The 16,213-nt window shown below is 38.3% G+C and overlaps 1 protein-coding gene across 2 annotated transcripts in view; it reads right to left on the bottom strand.

Annotated features, from left to right (window-relative positions):
* Positions 1-6,078: 6,078 nt before the first annotated feature.
* Positions 6,079-16,213, bottom strand: part of LOC132142551 (protein FAM193A-like) — a 43,317-nt gene continuing 33,182 nt past the window's right edge. For both annotated transcript variants that reach the window (XM_059552504.1, XM_059552506.1), the window contains 9 exons: positions 14,133-14,384; positions 13,579-13,792; positions 11,749-11,973; positions 11,363-11,639; positions 11,006-11,192; positions 9,707-9,937; positions 7,343-8,168; positions 7,155-7,236; positions 6,079-7,066 (listed from right to left, as the gene is read on the bottom strand). In XM_059552504.1, coding sequence (XP_059408487.1) covers positions 6,973-7,066; positions 7,155-7,236; positions 7,343-8,168; positions 9,707-9,937; positions 11,006-11,192; positions 11,363-11,639; positions 11,749-11,973; positions 13,579-13,792; positions 14,133-14,384 — 2,388 coding nt within the window. In that variant the 3' untranslated portion in view covers positions 6,079-6,972. The remainder of the gene's footprint in view (positions 7,067-7,154; positions 7,237-7,342; positions 8,169-9,706; positions 9,938-11,005; positions 11,193-11,362; positions 11,640-11,748; positions 11,974-13,578; positions 13,793-14,132; positions 14,385-16,213) is intronic.

Genomic DNA, 16,213 nt, shown 5'->3' with positions numbered 1-16,213 from the left:
AAAACACCCCTGGCCGAACGGGGTGCATCTCTTCCCACTTTGATAATTACTGTAGTTACCATGTTCTAAACATCACATCCTTCCTTTTCTCCCCAGATGTATATATATATATATAGGTGGTTGAATAAAAATATTTGGACATTATTTATAAAAATTACCTCAAGTTAGCACCAGCAAGCTTGTTAGCTAGACAGTTAGCATCAGCTAACAATATTTACTTATTTTCAGTACGGTTATGAATAAACATTCATGTCGGTCTAACTTACTCCTCTAGTTAATCCAAACAATATAACGTTACTGTTGATAAACAATATAAAATCAGACGTCACATAGGACATGGTAGCATTTTAATAAAACTGTTAATATTACGGCAGCGGGGAATTTGAACATGCATGAGTTATTTTATTTAATTGTGTTATTTTAATGTTTTTTTTTTTTCCTAAAACACAGAGACGCTGATTGATCTGCATCGTCTGCACTCGAGCATTTCAGTGGGCTTAAATAGATCACTCTTTACATCGGATTTAGTTCCCAAACAACTGACAATTTTGACTTTAATATGATTTTCAGTTACAATAATTAATCCTACATTTCGACATTAATAACTTACTTTTAGCAACATCAGACGCACGCGCGCTCACAAGATCTCCCGGTTCTTCTGTAGACTCGCACTAAACAGTTCATTTGAATCAGTGAGTGGTCGACTCCAGAACAGCTGCATTCGGATAATTCTTATTCGTAAACGAATCGTTTGGTGCGATTTGCGATCCGATTTAAAAGTTTATTTTGAAAAGACTCAGTTCGTTCATGATGAATCAAACACCGCTTCTGCGTGTCGGAGCACGTGATATATTATAGGGAGTAACGATATTGTAATGATAAAAACTTCCTAATCATCGGGAAGAAGGAGGCGGGAACCGGCGGACAATCAAATAACATTTAATAACAAAATAAACACAAAACAGCGCACCAGCCCCTCACGGACGACTGGTGCGCGCAATTAAAAACCAAAACACAACTAAAAGCCCAGGCCTGGTCCTCTCTCGTCCTTCACTGTCGTCGCTCCAGTTTTATATCCTTCCATCCCCTACGTGGGACTCGAGACCGGTGGTGGGCCGCAGGTGCCACTGATTTGCCCAATCACTGCCGGCCTCACTCGTGTTCCCACTTCCCTCGGCCCCGCCCCACTCGCCACAGATATGTTTTATGAAATGTAGTGAAGTTAAAAGTACGATCTTATGCTTTGGAATGTAGTAAAGTAAAAGTAAAAGTTACTCATAATAAAACTACTCCTGTAAAGTACAGATACTTGAAAAATGTACTTAAGTACAGTAACGATACTCCGTTACTGTCCACCACTAGTAACTCATTATCCAACCCAGAATGAAGGGATTCAGTCTGAGAATCCCAAAAATGCAGCAAAAATGTGACAAAATAATAAAGTCACTTTTGGTGATAGTCTGTAAAACGTGTGTGCATCCTTATGTGGTTCTGTGGAACTAGTTAATAGGGTGCTGACAGATTTTGAAGGACAGAACCTGGAAACGAGTTAGCATTTTAGCTCTTCTAGTTCCATCATCCTGAAGTCAGATTGGCTTTTGGTTAAATGCTTGAAAGTTCCATAATCCTGAAGTCAGTTGGCTTTTGGTTAAATGCTTGAAATAAGATCTGTGGTTAATACAAGCGTGAGATATTTTGACATTTATCTAAATGGGACTAGGTTGTTGGGGACATTAAATGTCATGCAGAACAGGCAATCTCATCTACTCACTAGTCTGCTTTCACAGCCTTGTTTAGTGCATAATTGCACGCTTGAAAACTAGGGAATGTGTGTGTGTTTTTTTTTTTTGAAGTTACCACTTGGTGATGTAGCTTAATTATGGCCTACATTTAGCTTTTAACGTCTGCCGACTGTTTTTAGGCTTCGAAATAGATAAAAGTTCTGTCTATTTGTGAAAGATGAACAAGACATGTAAGAATCATTTTTTTTGTCAGTCACAGAGCTTATTTTTCGCAATAATCCCAAAGCCAAAGTAAAAAATCGGTTGGGTTTTCGTTGAGGGATGCAAAATTCTAGGTTGGCCTACAAAAACATTTCATCACTACAGGACTCTATTATAACTTTAAAGTGCACAAGTGCTTCCTGCGTGCAACCACAAGCAGTATAATGAATGAATTGAGAGAGATATATATATATATATATATATATTCTTTTTTTCTCCAGCTTGCTAGGATATGCGTAGTGTATCGTGGACAATCACTCTTAAACCCACTGGAAACCATTACTAACCGCAACAACAGAATCATGTCATAATAAATTTCATTCTAAAAATAAAACTTGTTCATTGTTTGATTCTTCTGCATAGTGAGGTCTAATTGAAACTTGTTTGGGAGTAAAACTGTAAGGTGGGTGAACCATAATCAACAATACTTGTTACCTTTTCTTTTTTCAAACAGGCAGAAATATTCCTACAAAACAATAGTGACATTTGTGTATATTACTCAAAACGTAATTTGGCTCCTAAATGGCTCCCTCGTGAATTTGTATTTTATTTCCACCACCAATGTGTTACATCTGGGAAACTGGTCATAAGTGCAGGCCCTTATTCAGATTATGTAAGATCACGTCAGACATGTAAAAGAGCACCACTGTCCCCTGAGTCAATAAACCCTTGATGAGCTCAGACGCACGACCCTAGCTAGCTGCCACGGGGGCAGGAGGGAAAAGTCCAGCAGGAGTTTCATGCTCTGCTTCAGTCAAGTCACCACTCTCGAAATGACGTCGCCCAAGCACAAGAACACACTTCGGATGAGTTTTACAAAGAACAGTGTCATATTTCTATCTGCAGGAGTCATTTGTTGTGAAGTCACTGAGAAGCTTGCTATGTAGATCGTAACTGGAGATGCAAAAAGCTGAAGTGATGGATGTGTGGGCCCGCTGTAGTTTTGTTCTTTTACGAAACCTTTTCCTTGGAGAAGTGAAAGGTAGGCTGGAAGGGATTCCCCGCATACACAATTCATACACACCTACAATAAAGTGAGGCCCACACATCTACTGCAGAAAAGCACACACTCACACCACAATCAACCTTTAGGAAGTGGAAATAATTAGGTCAAATGAACACATGACTTTTACAGTAAAACTATTCACAGAAAGACAAAATGTCACTTACACAATTAGCCCACCAACTCAAAGATTCAACACCAGCCAAAAAACACCAACAAAAAACACCAACAAAAAATTCCAAGTAGCCTGTCATGGTGAAGCTTTTTTTTTTTTTTTTTACCTATTAATATCCATAACTTTACCTGCTATGATTTTCCAAGAGGGAAAAAAATGTGACTGATTGTGAAAGCAGGGAATTCCTGAACATTGGCTAACTTCCTTATTTAACCCTTTAACTTTATGGGAACATAAAGTTAACTATTTAACAACCCTAAAGGGAGCTTAAAATTCTTATCAGTAGATATCTAATAAATAATTTATAACTTACACTTTATATAAAACTATACCGTATGGTTGAGCTGTCAGTCCATGGTAAATCTTGATTTAAATTAAGAAGACTATTTCTATTAGTTATTTTCCCTCCATTTAGTAATAAACATTCCTTTAACTTTATTAGTATCTTGGATACATTTCATAACCTTCAGGGTTCACAAAGATAAAAAAGAGATATTTAATTGTCTCTATAACACATACAGACATTTGGCAATATATGCGTTACATGATCTCCTTTACAGACGTATCAACTGTATGGTGTACACATGATTTTGGATAAGGGTTTCATCCCTACTTCCTTGATTGTTTGTTTGACCCTATTACCTGATGACTGACCAGAAGCAATTTTGTAAACTGCTGCTGTCACTTGAAAACTCCCAAACCCTCCATGGCAACTGAAGACACAGAGATGGGGCAGTACAGCTGTGCAAAGATTACTCTCTCGTCTCTTTATTTTGATAAATTTTTTCCCTATCAAATTGAGCTCAACCATGCGGTAGAGATATCAGTTAAAGGGTTGTTGTTACCAGCTGTGTTAGAGTGATAGTGGCCTGTTGTGGTGTTTTTTTTGTTTTGTTTTTTGATAAGAGCGATCAGCGCTTAGACAGAACTCTATTGTCAATTCCAGTATGTGGAATGATGGGGGTTTTCCCTCTTGAGCTGTCTGCGTTTCTCCCCAGCTCTGGGCCATCCTCAATGAAAAGATCTTCACCAGTGATTACAAACTACACTATCTAATCTCCAATCTTTGATATCTCTCTAATAAGCCCAGCTCTCACTCTCTTTATGACCCTGTTATTGTCCAAGACTGATTAAAGATACGTCTAGGCTCTTCTAGTATTCCTTTCAAAAGAGCATCATAAAGGACAGTTGAAAATTGGGATGCATATGCCAAGTCAATTCATCTTGCGCTCTACTGATAATATCCAAATGTCATATGGAAGACAATGGTTTGTGGGTTTTCAGTATGGGAGACAAGATAAGGGATGTATTGATACATCATCTTGTGTAGTTGCACTTCTCATTCTGTCAAAACAACTACTTTGAACTTCATATTGAAAGTACAGCGTGAATTTGGCCTCAACCAGAAATGTCTTTCTAAAAAAAGATTTCACATAAATGAGGTAACTCCAGCATTGCATCATGGGTGACTAAAACTGGTCAACTAAAACTAAAGATTCAGAAAATCTCCCATTGTTCATTCTCCGATTTTCCAGGCAAACACGTGGTCATATTTAAATCATATAAATATATTTAATTATTAACTGATTTTCTTTTAACTCAGTTTACTGTAACAATTTAGATTACTGTATTAAAACAGTTTTTTTTACACTTCTTGCTTTTAAATGCTTTTGTTTTTAAATAAGCCTTATTTTTTAATTCTTATTTAATTGATCAAAAAATACAATTAAAACAGTAATACTGTAAACTGTGATTGCCATTTAAAATAACTATTTTTTATTTGAATACATTTCAAATTTTAAGCTTTGGTGGCAATGCTGTATTTTCAGCATCATTATCGAAATGAGATCATCTCTAACAAGACAAATCGAAATTCATCAAACCTGGTGTTTCTTTGTTATGCGCTAAAAGGAGGTAGGCGTTCCACCACAGCGAAAAAGTTTTTGTCAGGAAGTGAAAAAAAAAGCCCTACATAAAACAAAGTGATGATGATGGAGAGTGACAAAAGTTCCCTATCTGTGGGAGTCATATGTATAGAAATAGTCTGTCAAGTGGTTTCTAAGATTAAAAATGTGCCCTCCCTCCCATTTTAAAACAGGATTCTAATGCAAGAGTGAGGTAATCACACTTTTTGTTGCACTTTTGAAGTGAAAAAGCCAAATCATATATATACCTTTAATCGCGGTCAACTCATACACAGATTAACCATATTGCATCAAAATTCCCAAATTAGGAAGAGGAGTCACACAGGGCAAGTAGACTTGAAAATGATTTTAACAGCAGTATTTAACGTTGTTTTTTTGTTCTTTTAAACTTGACAAGCTGAAGACATTTAAAAAATATTAACTTAAATATCAACTTTATCTCAACATGCATTCAGTAGGACATGCTAACTTGAAAAGTATGCTTACTTAAATGATAAAATCTGAAATACTTTAAAAGTTTATTTTCACTTTCAACACACTTACCTCAGCAGCAACAATAATACTGCATAATCTGCTTCCAGTGATGCTCAGTGCTTGGATTGGAAGGAATAGTTTCACCGACTTGTACCTGCCACACCCTGGTAATAAAATCACAGGAAAGAAAACCAAGCAAAATAAACCGAAAATTATTCATAATGACTTCACCTCAAATTTTGAGCAAATTATCCGAAATGTTTGCATATCTATTATTATCCCCATCATGACTGTTGAAGTAATTAAGTTGCAGCCAATGTTAAACTATTAACACTTACCAAAACGATGAGGGTGGACTTTTTGCAAGGTGCCAAGTCATACAATTTAGGGGTGCTAGGTTGCTCCTTTACTGTGGATCTGCAGTCGGTTTAGCATTTCCCCTTGACTGGATAAGGTTAGGAATTTGAATATAGAAAAAAAGACACAGACACAGAAATGTCCTGCCACTCTACTGTATTCCATCTTTCAAAAAGAAAGACAAGATTTTAATATTACTTAACAATATGTTAAAAAGTAGCCAGTCCGGCTTCAGTGTTAATACAATATACACTCTATAACAGATTGATAGTGTGAGTATTGTTCGATTCGATTCGGAAAGTATTCTGATACAAGCTTGGTACAAGTTGGAAAAAAAAAAGAAAACAAAAATAAAATGGTAACTTGAACACAGTTGTTACACTGAACAATTTGAAATGGAACTGAAAACCTGATGTGAACATTGTCAAGTAGTAGCCGTTCTCCCAATAAAGAGAGAAGTACGGGGCAATGACGTGAAGCTGACCAGTCCGATTCTCTTGAAGAGTTGAGGAAGTGCAGTGCTAGATGCAAAGGTGAGCAAAGCCACAGCTGATCTGAATTAAAGGATCTTTTTTTTTTTTTCATATTCATCTTTTTTTCTTTTACACTGAAGCATGTCTTTCGCAGTGCCTTCATCCTAATGTACATAAAGCCAGAGAAAACCCAGAACATGGCACAGACCTAAGGGAAACGGCCCACTCACTGACAAAAAGCACACACGCTTTTTAAAAGACGAAAAGGGAAACCAAAATAATAGGGATAAACTTATAGAGTAGCATTTTGTGGTTGTTTTTTGACTTTGCTCTTTTTTTTTCTCTCCAGAAGTACTGCAGGAATATAAGCCCATTTTGGGTTCTTTGCAGAACCCATAGCAACAAGGACAAGGCAAGGCGGCATGGATAATGTAGACCGGTGGAGCAGTTGAAACATAGCAGCACTGGGGTCAGCGATCAGTCTGTAGAAACATGGGAGAGAGAGAAGAAACCAGAGGAACGCTTATTGATTCCTGCCATTGTCTCTTGAAAGGAAGACCCATTAGTGGGCAGCAAACGTGGCCTTCTTCAAGCTAAAATTGGACCAGTTGATGGATAACCTCTGTCTTGTCTGTCGCGCCGAGTCCAAACAGAACCTGCGAAAAGGGGGAAAAATGAATTCATTGGGAAGCAAAAGGTCATGAATGCCAGATTAAATCATTACAGAAAAATACCAAAAATTACCTTTTGAAATATTCCACTTCACGTTCGGTCTCGTCCATGTCTACGCTGTCCAAATCAATGTCTTTGGGCAGAAAAACATCATCTGTTGGACAATAAGAGAGTTCTGACTTGATTTTCTATTCCAAAATGGACAAATGTTTTCTTTTTATCCTTTATCTTCAGACAGTTTGGCAATTCACAACACTCACCTATTGAGTTACTCGTCTTGTCCGCTTTTTTCTTCTTATTCTTCTTTGCTTTACTTTTGGGCTGAGGGGACTCATTGTTTGGGACTTTGCCGTTCTGCTGAGGAGGTTCTACAGCTGAAGAATCAGTAACAGGAGAGTTCCTCTCGTCTTTCCCTCCATTCTGTGGCTTTTTCCCATTAGTCCTTTCGTCCCTCTTGATCTCGGTCACAGACTCGTCTGAAGCTTTCTGCTTGGCTTTGGTGTCAGTTTGAGGGCTGGCTGCATTCCCGGCTTTGGGAAGCTCTGAAGCTTTGGAGGTCTCAGCTGGCCTCTTTGTGGCCTCACTGTTGGGTTTGGAGCCATATGCTTGCTGCTTGGGTTTGACCTTGGTATGGGATGACTCTGGGTGGGAGGAGGTGCCATTCTGGAGGGCGAGAGTCTCTGAAGGTCTCTCTTTGCAAGGCTGTTGTAATGGGCCGTTCTTCACACAAGTGGGGGATTCAGGTTCTATACGAGGCTCCTTAGGACTGAGACGGATAAGATTGTGCAGTAGCTGTGTTTTGCCGTTCTGCATGTTCTTTTCTAAAACGCTCTGTGCTGTCTGCTGAAGAGGTTGAGGGCTGTTGGTTGTTGGAACAAGAGGATTTTCAGATTTGGTTACCTCCTTGACTTTGTCTTTCTTTTTCTTCTTAGATGCCCGCAACTGCTGCATTTCCTGCAGACGGAGCAGCTCCCGCTTCAGTGCTGCCTCCTCCTCCTCCTGTTGCCGCCTACTCTGTTCCTTTAAAAACTGCTGTTGTATCTCCAGTTCCCGAGCCTCTGCCTCTAGACGGGCTTTCTCCTCCAGCTGCACCCAAACAAACCGCCAGACAGTTAACTCCATGACACCCCAAAAGAGAGATTGATCCCATGACTAGTGTGTGTGTGTGTGTGTGTGTTTCTTTTTATAACTTATGCATTACTCATTCATAAATATCATTAAGCGTTTTGGGTCAACATGACATTTTAAAACCGGAACTAATCTTGCTTTGTCATATAAAGGTCAAATTATTTGACATATTATTTGACATTTCATGAGGAGCGTTTTTCCAAATACAAATAAGCATTGTTGAAGTTTTGATTAAAAAGTGCCGTCAATCGATTAAAAAAAATTATCACACATTTTTTTTTAAATTATTATTAATCATGACTGATCTCACCTAACATTTAAGTTTTTAAATTTTATTCACAAATTAATGCAGAAAAAACAAAGACAGTATTTTTTAAATATTTGTTTACTGGCATATTTTTTATGTCTGAAGTTGAGTATCACTAATACTACTCATGTCTCTATGAAATAATCCCCCCCCCCCCACCCCCCTAATATTTAAGCATTGACTATAGTCATTCAACATTACAGTAGCTATAACTGCTATAAATTTTACCATTTATTAGTCTTAAAAAAAATTTACTTCTAGTGAACTTAATCTTTACATAAACCCATTATAATAAATGTCATATTTACCTGTGCCCTTCAGCAAGAAGGAAATCTACAGAAACTGAAAAAAGTTATCACTCAATTCTAAATTAAAAATAGATAAATCCTTAGTTACAAAAGTTATTGATTTCCTTTTTTTCTTTGATTGAGAGACATTGCAGAAGCTGGGTTATTAGGTTATTCTGGCTGCTGAACATGACACAGATCTGACGCGCATCCTATTTTCTCACATTTTCTCATAGTTTAATTTGTGCTGTAATATGATACAGTACTTTAAAAGTATTTGAGTGTGCATTTGAAGAGCACATGTTACAAGTACAGTATAATGGCTGACATAGTTTTTTTTTTTACTGACATAAGACAACATCATGTGACCGCAGTTCACTGTTGTTCTACTGAAGCTCCCTCGTCACCTGTACATTTTCCTCCCTCATTTGACTAGCGCCTGTCGCTGAGGTGAAGTTGGAGTGTGCGTTTGAAAGTCTGCCGTTTGATGTGGTTATAAAGACGTTCTGCTTCTAAATAAACAATTCTTGTCGAGAAAAAAAGACAGAAGCAACAGTTGTGAGTGGGGATGGCCAACCCTATTTCCACCCCTGCATTAATTGTGTTAAATACTTGTAATGCTGTTAAGCTGAAAAAAATTATTGCATGCGTTAACGTGCTTATTTTGACAGCACTAATTAATATATATATATATTTAGTATACTAATTAATATATATATATATATATATTTTTTAATAAAAGGTTATGCAAAAACTACTTAAGGTTTCTAAAGTTTTTCTAAGACTTTCTTATAATAAAGAAAACAAATACATTATAAGAACAGTTGTATTGCATTTTAATATAGTCTTATGATGAATAGATTTAGACAAGTGTATAATTCCTGATTACAAAATGAGTTTACCTTCTTCTGTTTGTGACGGGCACGTTTGGCTGCTTTGGAGCTGCTGGGTGGTTTGCTGTCTGCGCTGTTGATGAACTGTAACAGGTCCTCTACCTTGCGATCGTCCTCCACCCCATCCCGCTCGAGCAGCAATTCTTCTTTTTTAGGCTGTTCCTCTTTGCGCTTAGTCAGCCTGAGTCGCAACTTCTCCCGCATCTCTGCATAGTTCCTACTGGTGGGTGCGGCAGGGGGCTACACACCACAAACAACAGAAGCCTGATTAGCTTATTTAATGATAGACAGGTAACATGAACTGCTTCCACAAATATTCCTTTAACGATATGATTTACATTAGCAGTGGAGTATGCAAAACTGATATGGTGCAGGAAATAACTGCATGCACTGATCCATCACTAACACTGTATGGACATCAAAGTGGTTGACTATAATTATTGAAATAGAACTGGATGGTATGATGTATGCAGTGAGTTAGGGCAAAAAAGGGTCTACTATATCCTGGAGATGTATGTTTTTACATGGATTGCATCGGTGGGCAGGACCGCTTTGTGTTAATGTTAAAGTGACAAGTTGTATCTTGCATCATGTACCAATTGTTGCAAATACCATTAAGCCCATTATCAGTAGATGATATGGTTGATGGTATGGCTTGCCACTAATCTTTATTTTCTCTTAATGAATATTAAATCAATAAAAAACTAAACTAAAATCAATTGTTTTAAATGCTACAGGTGAATTTAGGCATCATAAGCTTATAATGTACCGTATGAAAAGTGGATATTTATTTTGAGATTTGCTAAACGTTATATTTTACACTTTTTGAGTGAGTGTCAGATGATGGCAAAGGCAATTTAAATGTAAAAATGGGAAATGAGAAAGCACAATTTAATATCCAAAAGTGAGTTTTCTATATATATATATATATATATATATATATATATATATATCCAATAGCAACAGATACGGACACATGAAAAAATAACTAAAACTAATATCAGCTGACATCCAAAAATGTATTAATACATGCCAGACAATATAATCAAATGACATGTATCTTTTATTTAATCTCAAGTGTTTAATTGTTTTATTTAAAGTATTTAATTTTTCAAAAACAGCTATTACCTCTTGATAATTTAATAAACCAACCATTTTTGCTATCTATTATATTGTGATAAATTGTGAATCATATCATACTCAATAATCTATGCTGTGATGTACTGTTATGGTCAAACCCCCCGATCCGAATTAGGAAGACTTAGGAAGGAACAGTTTGGTGACAGCCAAATGAGAGTGTTTCCATACCCCTCCGTGACCGAAGAATTCACAGTAGCAGCAGTCACAGTACTTTCCTTCCTTCTGATTGGTGGAGGTGGAGGTAGAAGAACTGTGCTCTGAGCTGCTGTCCTCATCTTGGCTCTCCTCTCCTTCATATGGCTGGTGCTCGTAGCCTCCGTTCCCTTCACAGCGATGACCCTCACAGTCTGGATCACTGACAAAAACATCCGAACTGTAAGTATATGGATCATACTCTGGTGTCTTTATTAAAAACAGAAAGCTTGACATGGTATTGAATACAACAGCATGTCTATGCGTCTCAGATGCTGGCACAGCAGGGACATGAGACAGAAAACTTATAAATGATATACTTGGGGGACTGACCTGCACACGCTATTTGGACCACTGACTAAACCATCGCCCAGGGTGGTTGGCTGCTCACCAGCTGACAAGCACAGACCCTGATGGATATCCATGTAGCCTGGAGTTACAGTCTTTGGGAAGGACTGGGTGCCTATACTGGGTAGGTGTGTGTTGGGGGAAGAGGGATGCGAGGTTCCGCTGAGAGGGGGGAGAGACGCGATACTAGTGGGACTATTCCTAGGAGCAACAGGAGTGGGATGTCTATGGTCCTCTTTACCTAAATTATGGAAAACTTCATCTATAAAAAAGGGAAAGGAGGAAAAGGAGGAAAATAAGCACAGGAAAGCCAGAATCCAATCTAAACACTCATGATCAGGGTCATTTAGAAACGTGGAAGTGATCATTACTCGACTGGACAGTGGTGGCAGTACTGGAGACAGAGGAGGTGGCAGAGGAAGTGGCCATCACCACTTCGCTCGCCTCCATGAAGGCATCTTGGTAGTTGAAGAGACACTTTTTCTTGGCGCCGTTCTTCTTCTCTTTGTCATATGGAGCAAAGTGGGGATTGACATTAGGGTCCAAACTGGAGGAGAGAAGGGGCACGTCGGGAAGGGGAGGGCCCAGCATGTCACCTTTGATAAAGAGAAGAGTTTCAGGGTCAGAAAGACACTGAAAACAATAGAAGTCATCAAACATCCTTTTTGGTCCATTAGTGACCATTTAAATGAATTTAAAATAAGTATATAAAACACACATCTGTACAGTGCCAAACTGAACAAATAGTTGTTACTACAGTGACGTCACCCAACTTTTGGATACAGACGGCTCGTCTGAGGTGTGGTGCTAGAAAATTGTGTTTTGACTCATTCACAAATTTTGATCTCTTCCCAACAGTTTCTCACCCCTAGCCCTGCGGTCTCGGGGAAACCCATCAATTATGGTCCAGAAAGAGCATACTGTTAAAACTTAATGAGTATAAACATAACACACCTCTGTGGACTGCTTTTTCCTATTGATGGCTAGGTGACTAAATGACTCTGATCGTTAACATTACTCAAAAACAGCTCAGACAAACAGCTTAAATTGTGTGTAGTTTTTAGTTTATTTACTTAGGTTTAAGTCGAACTTTTACTATGGTTATCACTGTGTCAAATCTTGTGACTGAATCCTGTATCCCATTTATATTTGGGGGATAAGACTATAGAAAAATAAAAACTTTCACTTCTAAATTTCAGAGATTCCCATTTTAAGGCAGTTGTCACTCCCAAATCTCTTTAGTGTGTATGTGTCCATTCTCATATGAATTTTAAACGCATTGTGAGTAAGGAATCTGATTTTGTGACTAAATAAAATACAAACAATGTTTTAAGATTATTTCTCAGATATTTTAGTCAAGTATCTGAATTAATGGTTGACGGATATATTGGCCCATTGTCATATTCATGTCATTTTCTCTGTGTGCTGCATGTAAAATGAGTGTTACCTTTGCTTAATTTGAAAAATATGATTCCCACTGCACACAAACTTACTGAGTGCCCTGTAGGTTACAGTGTTTACTTCCTTTTTAATTATATTTTTATTAAATATTTAATTATTTGTGAAAAATACTTTGTCATCTAAAGTATGTTTATTTTACTTTTTTTTTTATCAATTTTCAAATGATTTCAGATTTCTTAAGTTTAAGTTAAGTTTATGCATTTAGCAGACGCTTTTATCCAAAGCGACTTACAGTGCATTCAGGCTATCAATTTTTACCTATCATGTGTTCCCAGGGAATCGAACCCCCAACCTTGCGCTTGATAACGCAATGCTCTACCAATTGAGCTACAGGAACACAAGTATTAATAAAAAAAAAAAACTATATTGGTCGACCAGAACGATGAGGGTGGACTTGTTGCAAGGTGCCAAGTCATACAATTTAGGGGTGCTAGGTTGCTCCTTTAATGTTGTAACTATCTGAACACAGAACCTGGTCCTGTATGCACATTGTGCTTTTCCAAATTATAACAGTTTCTTCCACAGATGCTATTTTTTAAAGTGGCATGAAACGAAAATTATTTGAGTGTACTTCTGAAGGATCAGATCACCAGGAACTTTAATACCAGATCTAAATAGAGCCTGTTAATGTTTTAAGCACCTGAATAATTCTTAAAAGCTTGTGTTTAGTCAAAATGGAAGTGTCGTTTTATCCACTTTGAAGTGTGCACAACATCTTTAAAATGACCTGGGCAACTGACCAGGTAGGGGTTCCTGGAGAAGCACAGAAGGGTTGCAGTTTTTCATCATGTGCGTGTCCCAGAGGTTCTCTAGTTTGAGCGAGGGACATGGCAAAGAGCCGCTCCAGTCCCCTGCTGTGTTGAAGCAGCTCTGGTAGACGTGCTCTGGTAGGGTGGGGTTGAACACCTGCTGCTTTCCACCTGTTTGATTGGATGTGGGGGTGGGAGGGAGAGTCTAGAGAAGATGATGTGAAGAGAGTTGGGATCATCACATGAAAAATTCATAAAGAAATGTTCTTTTAAAATGATTTACAATAATGCTACTGAAAATGTAATGGGAAATTTATGATGACATCGTGTCACCGCTTGATAAGCAATAGTCAATGATGTGGAAAGGGACATACCCAGTGAGAAGTGAAATTTAGCACCTGTGCCTTTTTTAAAGATTATAATTTCTGATACAAGTCACCCCCTTGTGGCTGGAAAAATAACAGCAAATTCACCAAGCACCTATAACCCACACAACTCTGGCTGGGAATTTCCTGTGCATTTCAGTGCTTGTGCGTGCGTCTAACCTTGCTGTGTGTGAGCGGAGGGGTGGAGTAGAGGGTGGGCAGCAGTGGTCTGGGCAGGTGGGAGAGGTTGTGTAAGGGTAGATGGCCGTGGATGTGGGGGTAGAGGTGGAGGGCAGGGTGGACTGCCGTCTTCTCTGAGAAGAACTGGTGACCCCCGGCATGCAACCTGGTGGAGTTCAGGCTGGAGGCACTACTGTCCCCGATGCCCTGATTGCACACATGACATTCGCATGGATGTTGTACCTGATCCACCTAAATAGGAAACAAAGATTAAGCATTTTACCAGAGGCCATATTTGCTACAATTTTAGCACATGCATGGGCTAAACTTACACGTGTAAGAGCTCAAGCGGATTACGTGTTATAGTTTCCAAAGGCTTAATTGTTTTAAAAATAAATTGTACCCTATAAAAATAAATTACTTAAGATGTGCAATGCTGAATTATTGAATAAATATGATATAACTGAATTCAAAAAAAAAAAAATCCTACAACTGTAAAAAGAAAAATTATAACATTACATTATAAAATAATTAATAAAATATTACATTACATATATTGACATTATCACTTTTATCACTGAATATTCAGAAAATCTTAATTGGGTTGAATAATTTTGATCGAAATTGTGAGTGTATATATACACACTCCGCGGCCACTTTATTAGGTACACCAGTTCAATTGCTAAATTGAGTATTTAAGTATTTTAAAAACTGCTGATCTACTGGGACTTTCATGCACAACCATCTCTAGGGTTTACAGAGAATGGTCTGAAAGAGAGAAAATATCCAGTGAGCGGCAGCTGTGTGGATGAAAATGCCTTGTTGATGTCAGAGGTCAGAGGAGAATGGGCAGACTGGTTAGAGATGATAGAAAGGCAACAGTTACTCAAATAACCACTCATTAAAACCAAGGTATGCAGAATACCATCTCTGAATGACAACACCTCGAGTCCTGAAACAGATGGGCTACAGCAGCAGAAGACCACACCGGGAGCCACTCCTGTCAGCTAAGAACAGGAAACGGAGGCTACAATTCACACAAGCTCACCAAAATTGGACAACAGAAGACTTGAAAAATATTGCCTGGTCTGATGAGTCTCGATTTCTGCTGTGACATTCAGATGGTAGGGACAGAATTTGGCATAAGAACATGAAAGCATGGATCCATTCTACCTTGGCTCAACGGTTCAGGCTGGTGGTGGTGGTGTAATAGTGTGGGGGATATTTTCTTGGCACACTTTGACATACCAACTGAGTATTGTTTAAATGCCACGGCCTACCTGAGTATGGTTGCTGATAGGGATGTAACGATATTGACGATATCGCGCTATCGCGGTGGTAAACGTGTCTCGATATCGTCGTGGTTGGGTTACAATATTAAAAGGACAGGTGTCCGTCAAAAAGCAAGAGGAATAAACACAGTCCCGTGGAACAAATCATCGTTAACTACATAGACCATGATTCTTTGCGCTGCGTCGTCACAACAACCGTTGTTAAGCCAATAGGATTGCACGCTGTCCACACAAGCTCACAGCAAGCCAGCATGGCCGACAGCGATACTTGTAAGGATGAAAAAAACAAAACCAAAGTTGAGATTGTGCCTGCCCCTGCAGCTTTTAAATCAGATGTCTGGAAACATTTTGGTTTCGCCGTGTCAAAAAACGCAAATTCTCTCACAAAGAAAGTCCTGTCCGGTCATAAAACCCTGAAGGAGGCATTTTCAACAACTATGCCACACAACAGCGCAAGGGCTCAAGAAATCACGAGGTACATCGCGGAATACATAGCGTGTGATTTACATCCCTTTTCTGCAGTAAATCTTTTGATCTTTCTAAAGAAAAACTTGAACATTAGCTAAAGGATAGTTCAGTGTTTTTCAGAAGGCTTTTTGCCAGACTATTTAAGCATTTTTTTTACTGTTTTTTTTTCTTCTCCCTTGCAATGTAGATATTTTGATCTTTCTGATGAAAAACGTGACCATAAGCTAAATGATAGGTCAGTGTTTTTTAAAAAGCTTTTTGACTGACTATTTTATTTAAGTTTAAGTTATGTTCCTAAATACCAGTTTTAAAAGGCTGCTT

The sequence above is a fragment of the Carassius carassius genome, chromosome 6 (assembly GCF_963082965.1).
Source record: "Carassius carassius chromosome 6, fCarCar2.1, whole genome shotgun sequence".
Lineage (NCBI taxonomy): Eukaryota > Metazoa > Chordata > Actinopteri > Cypriniformes > Cyprinidae > Carassius > Carassius carassius.
The sequence above is the reverse complement of the archived record's forward strand: the minus strand, read 5'-3'. Positions and strand labels throughout refer to the sequence as shown.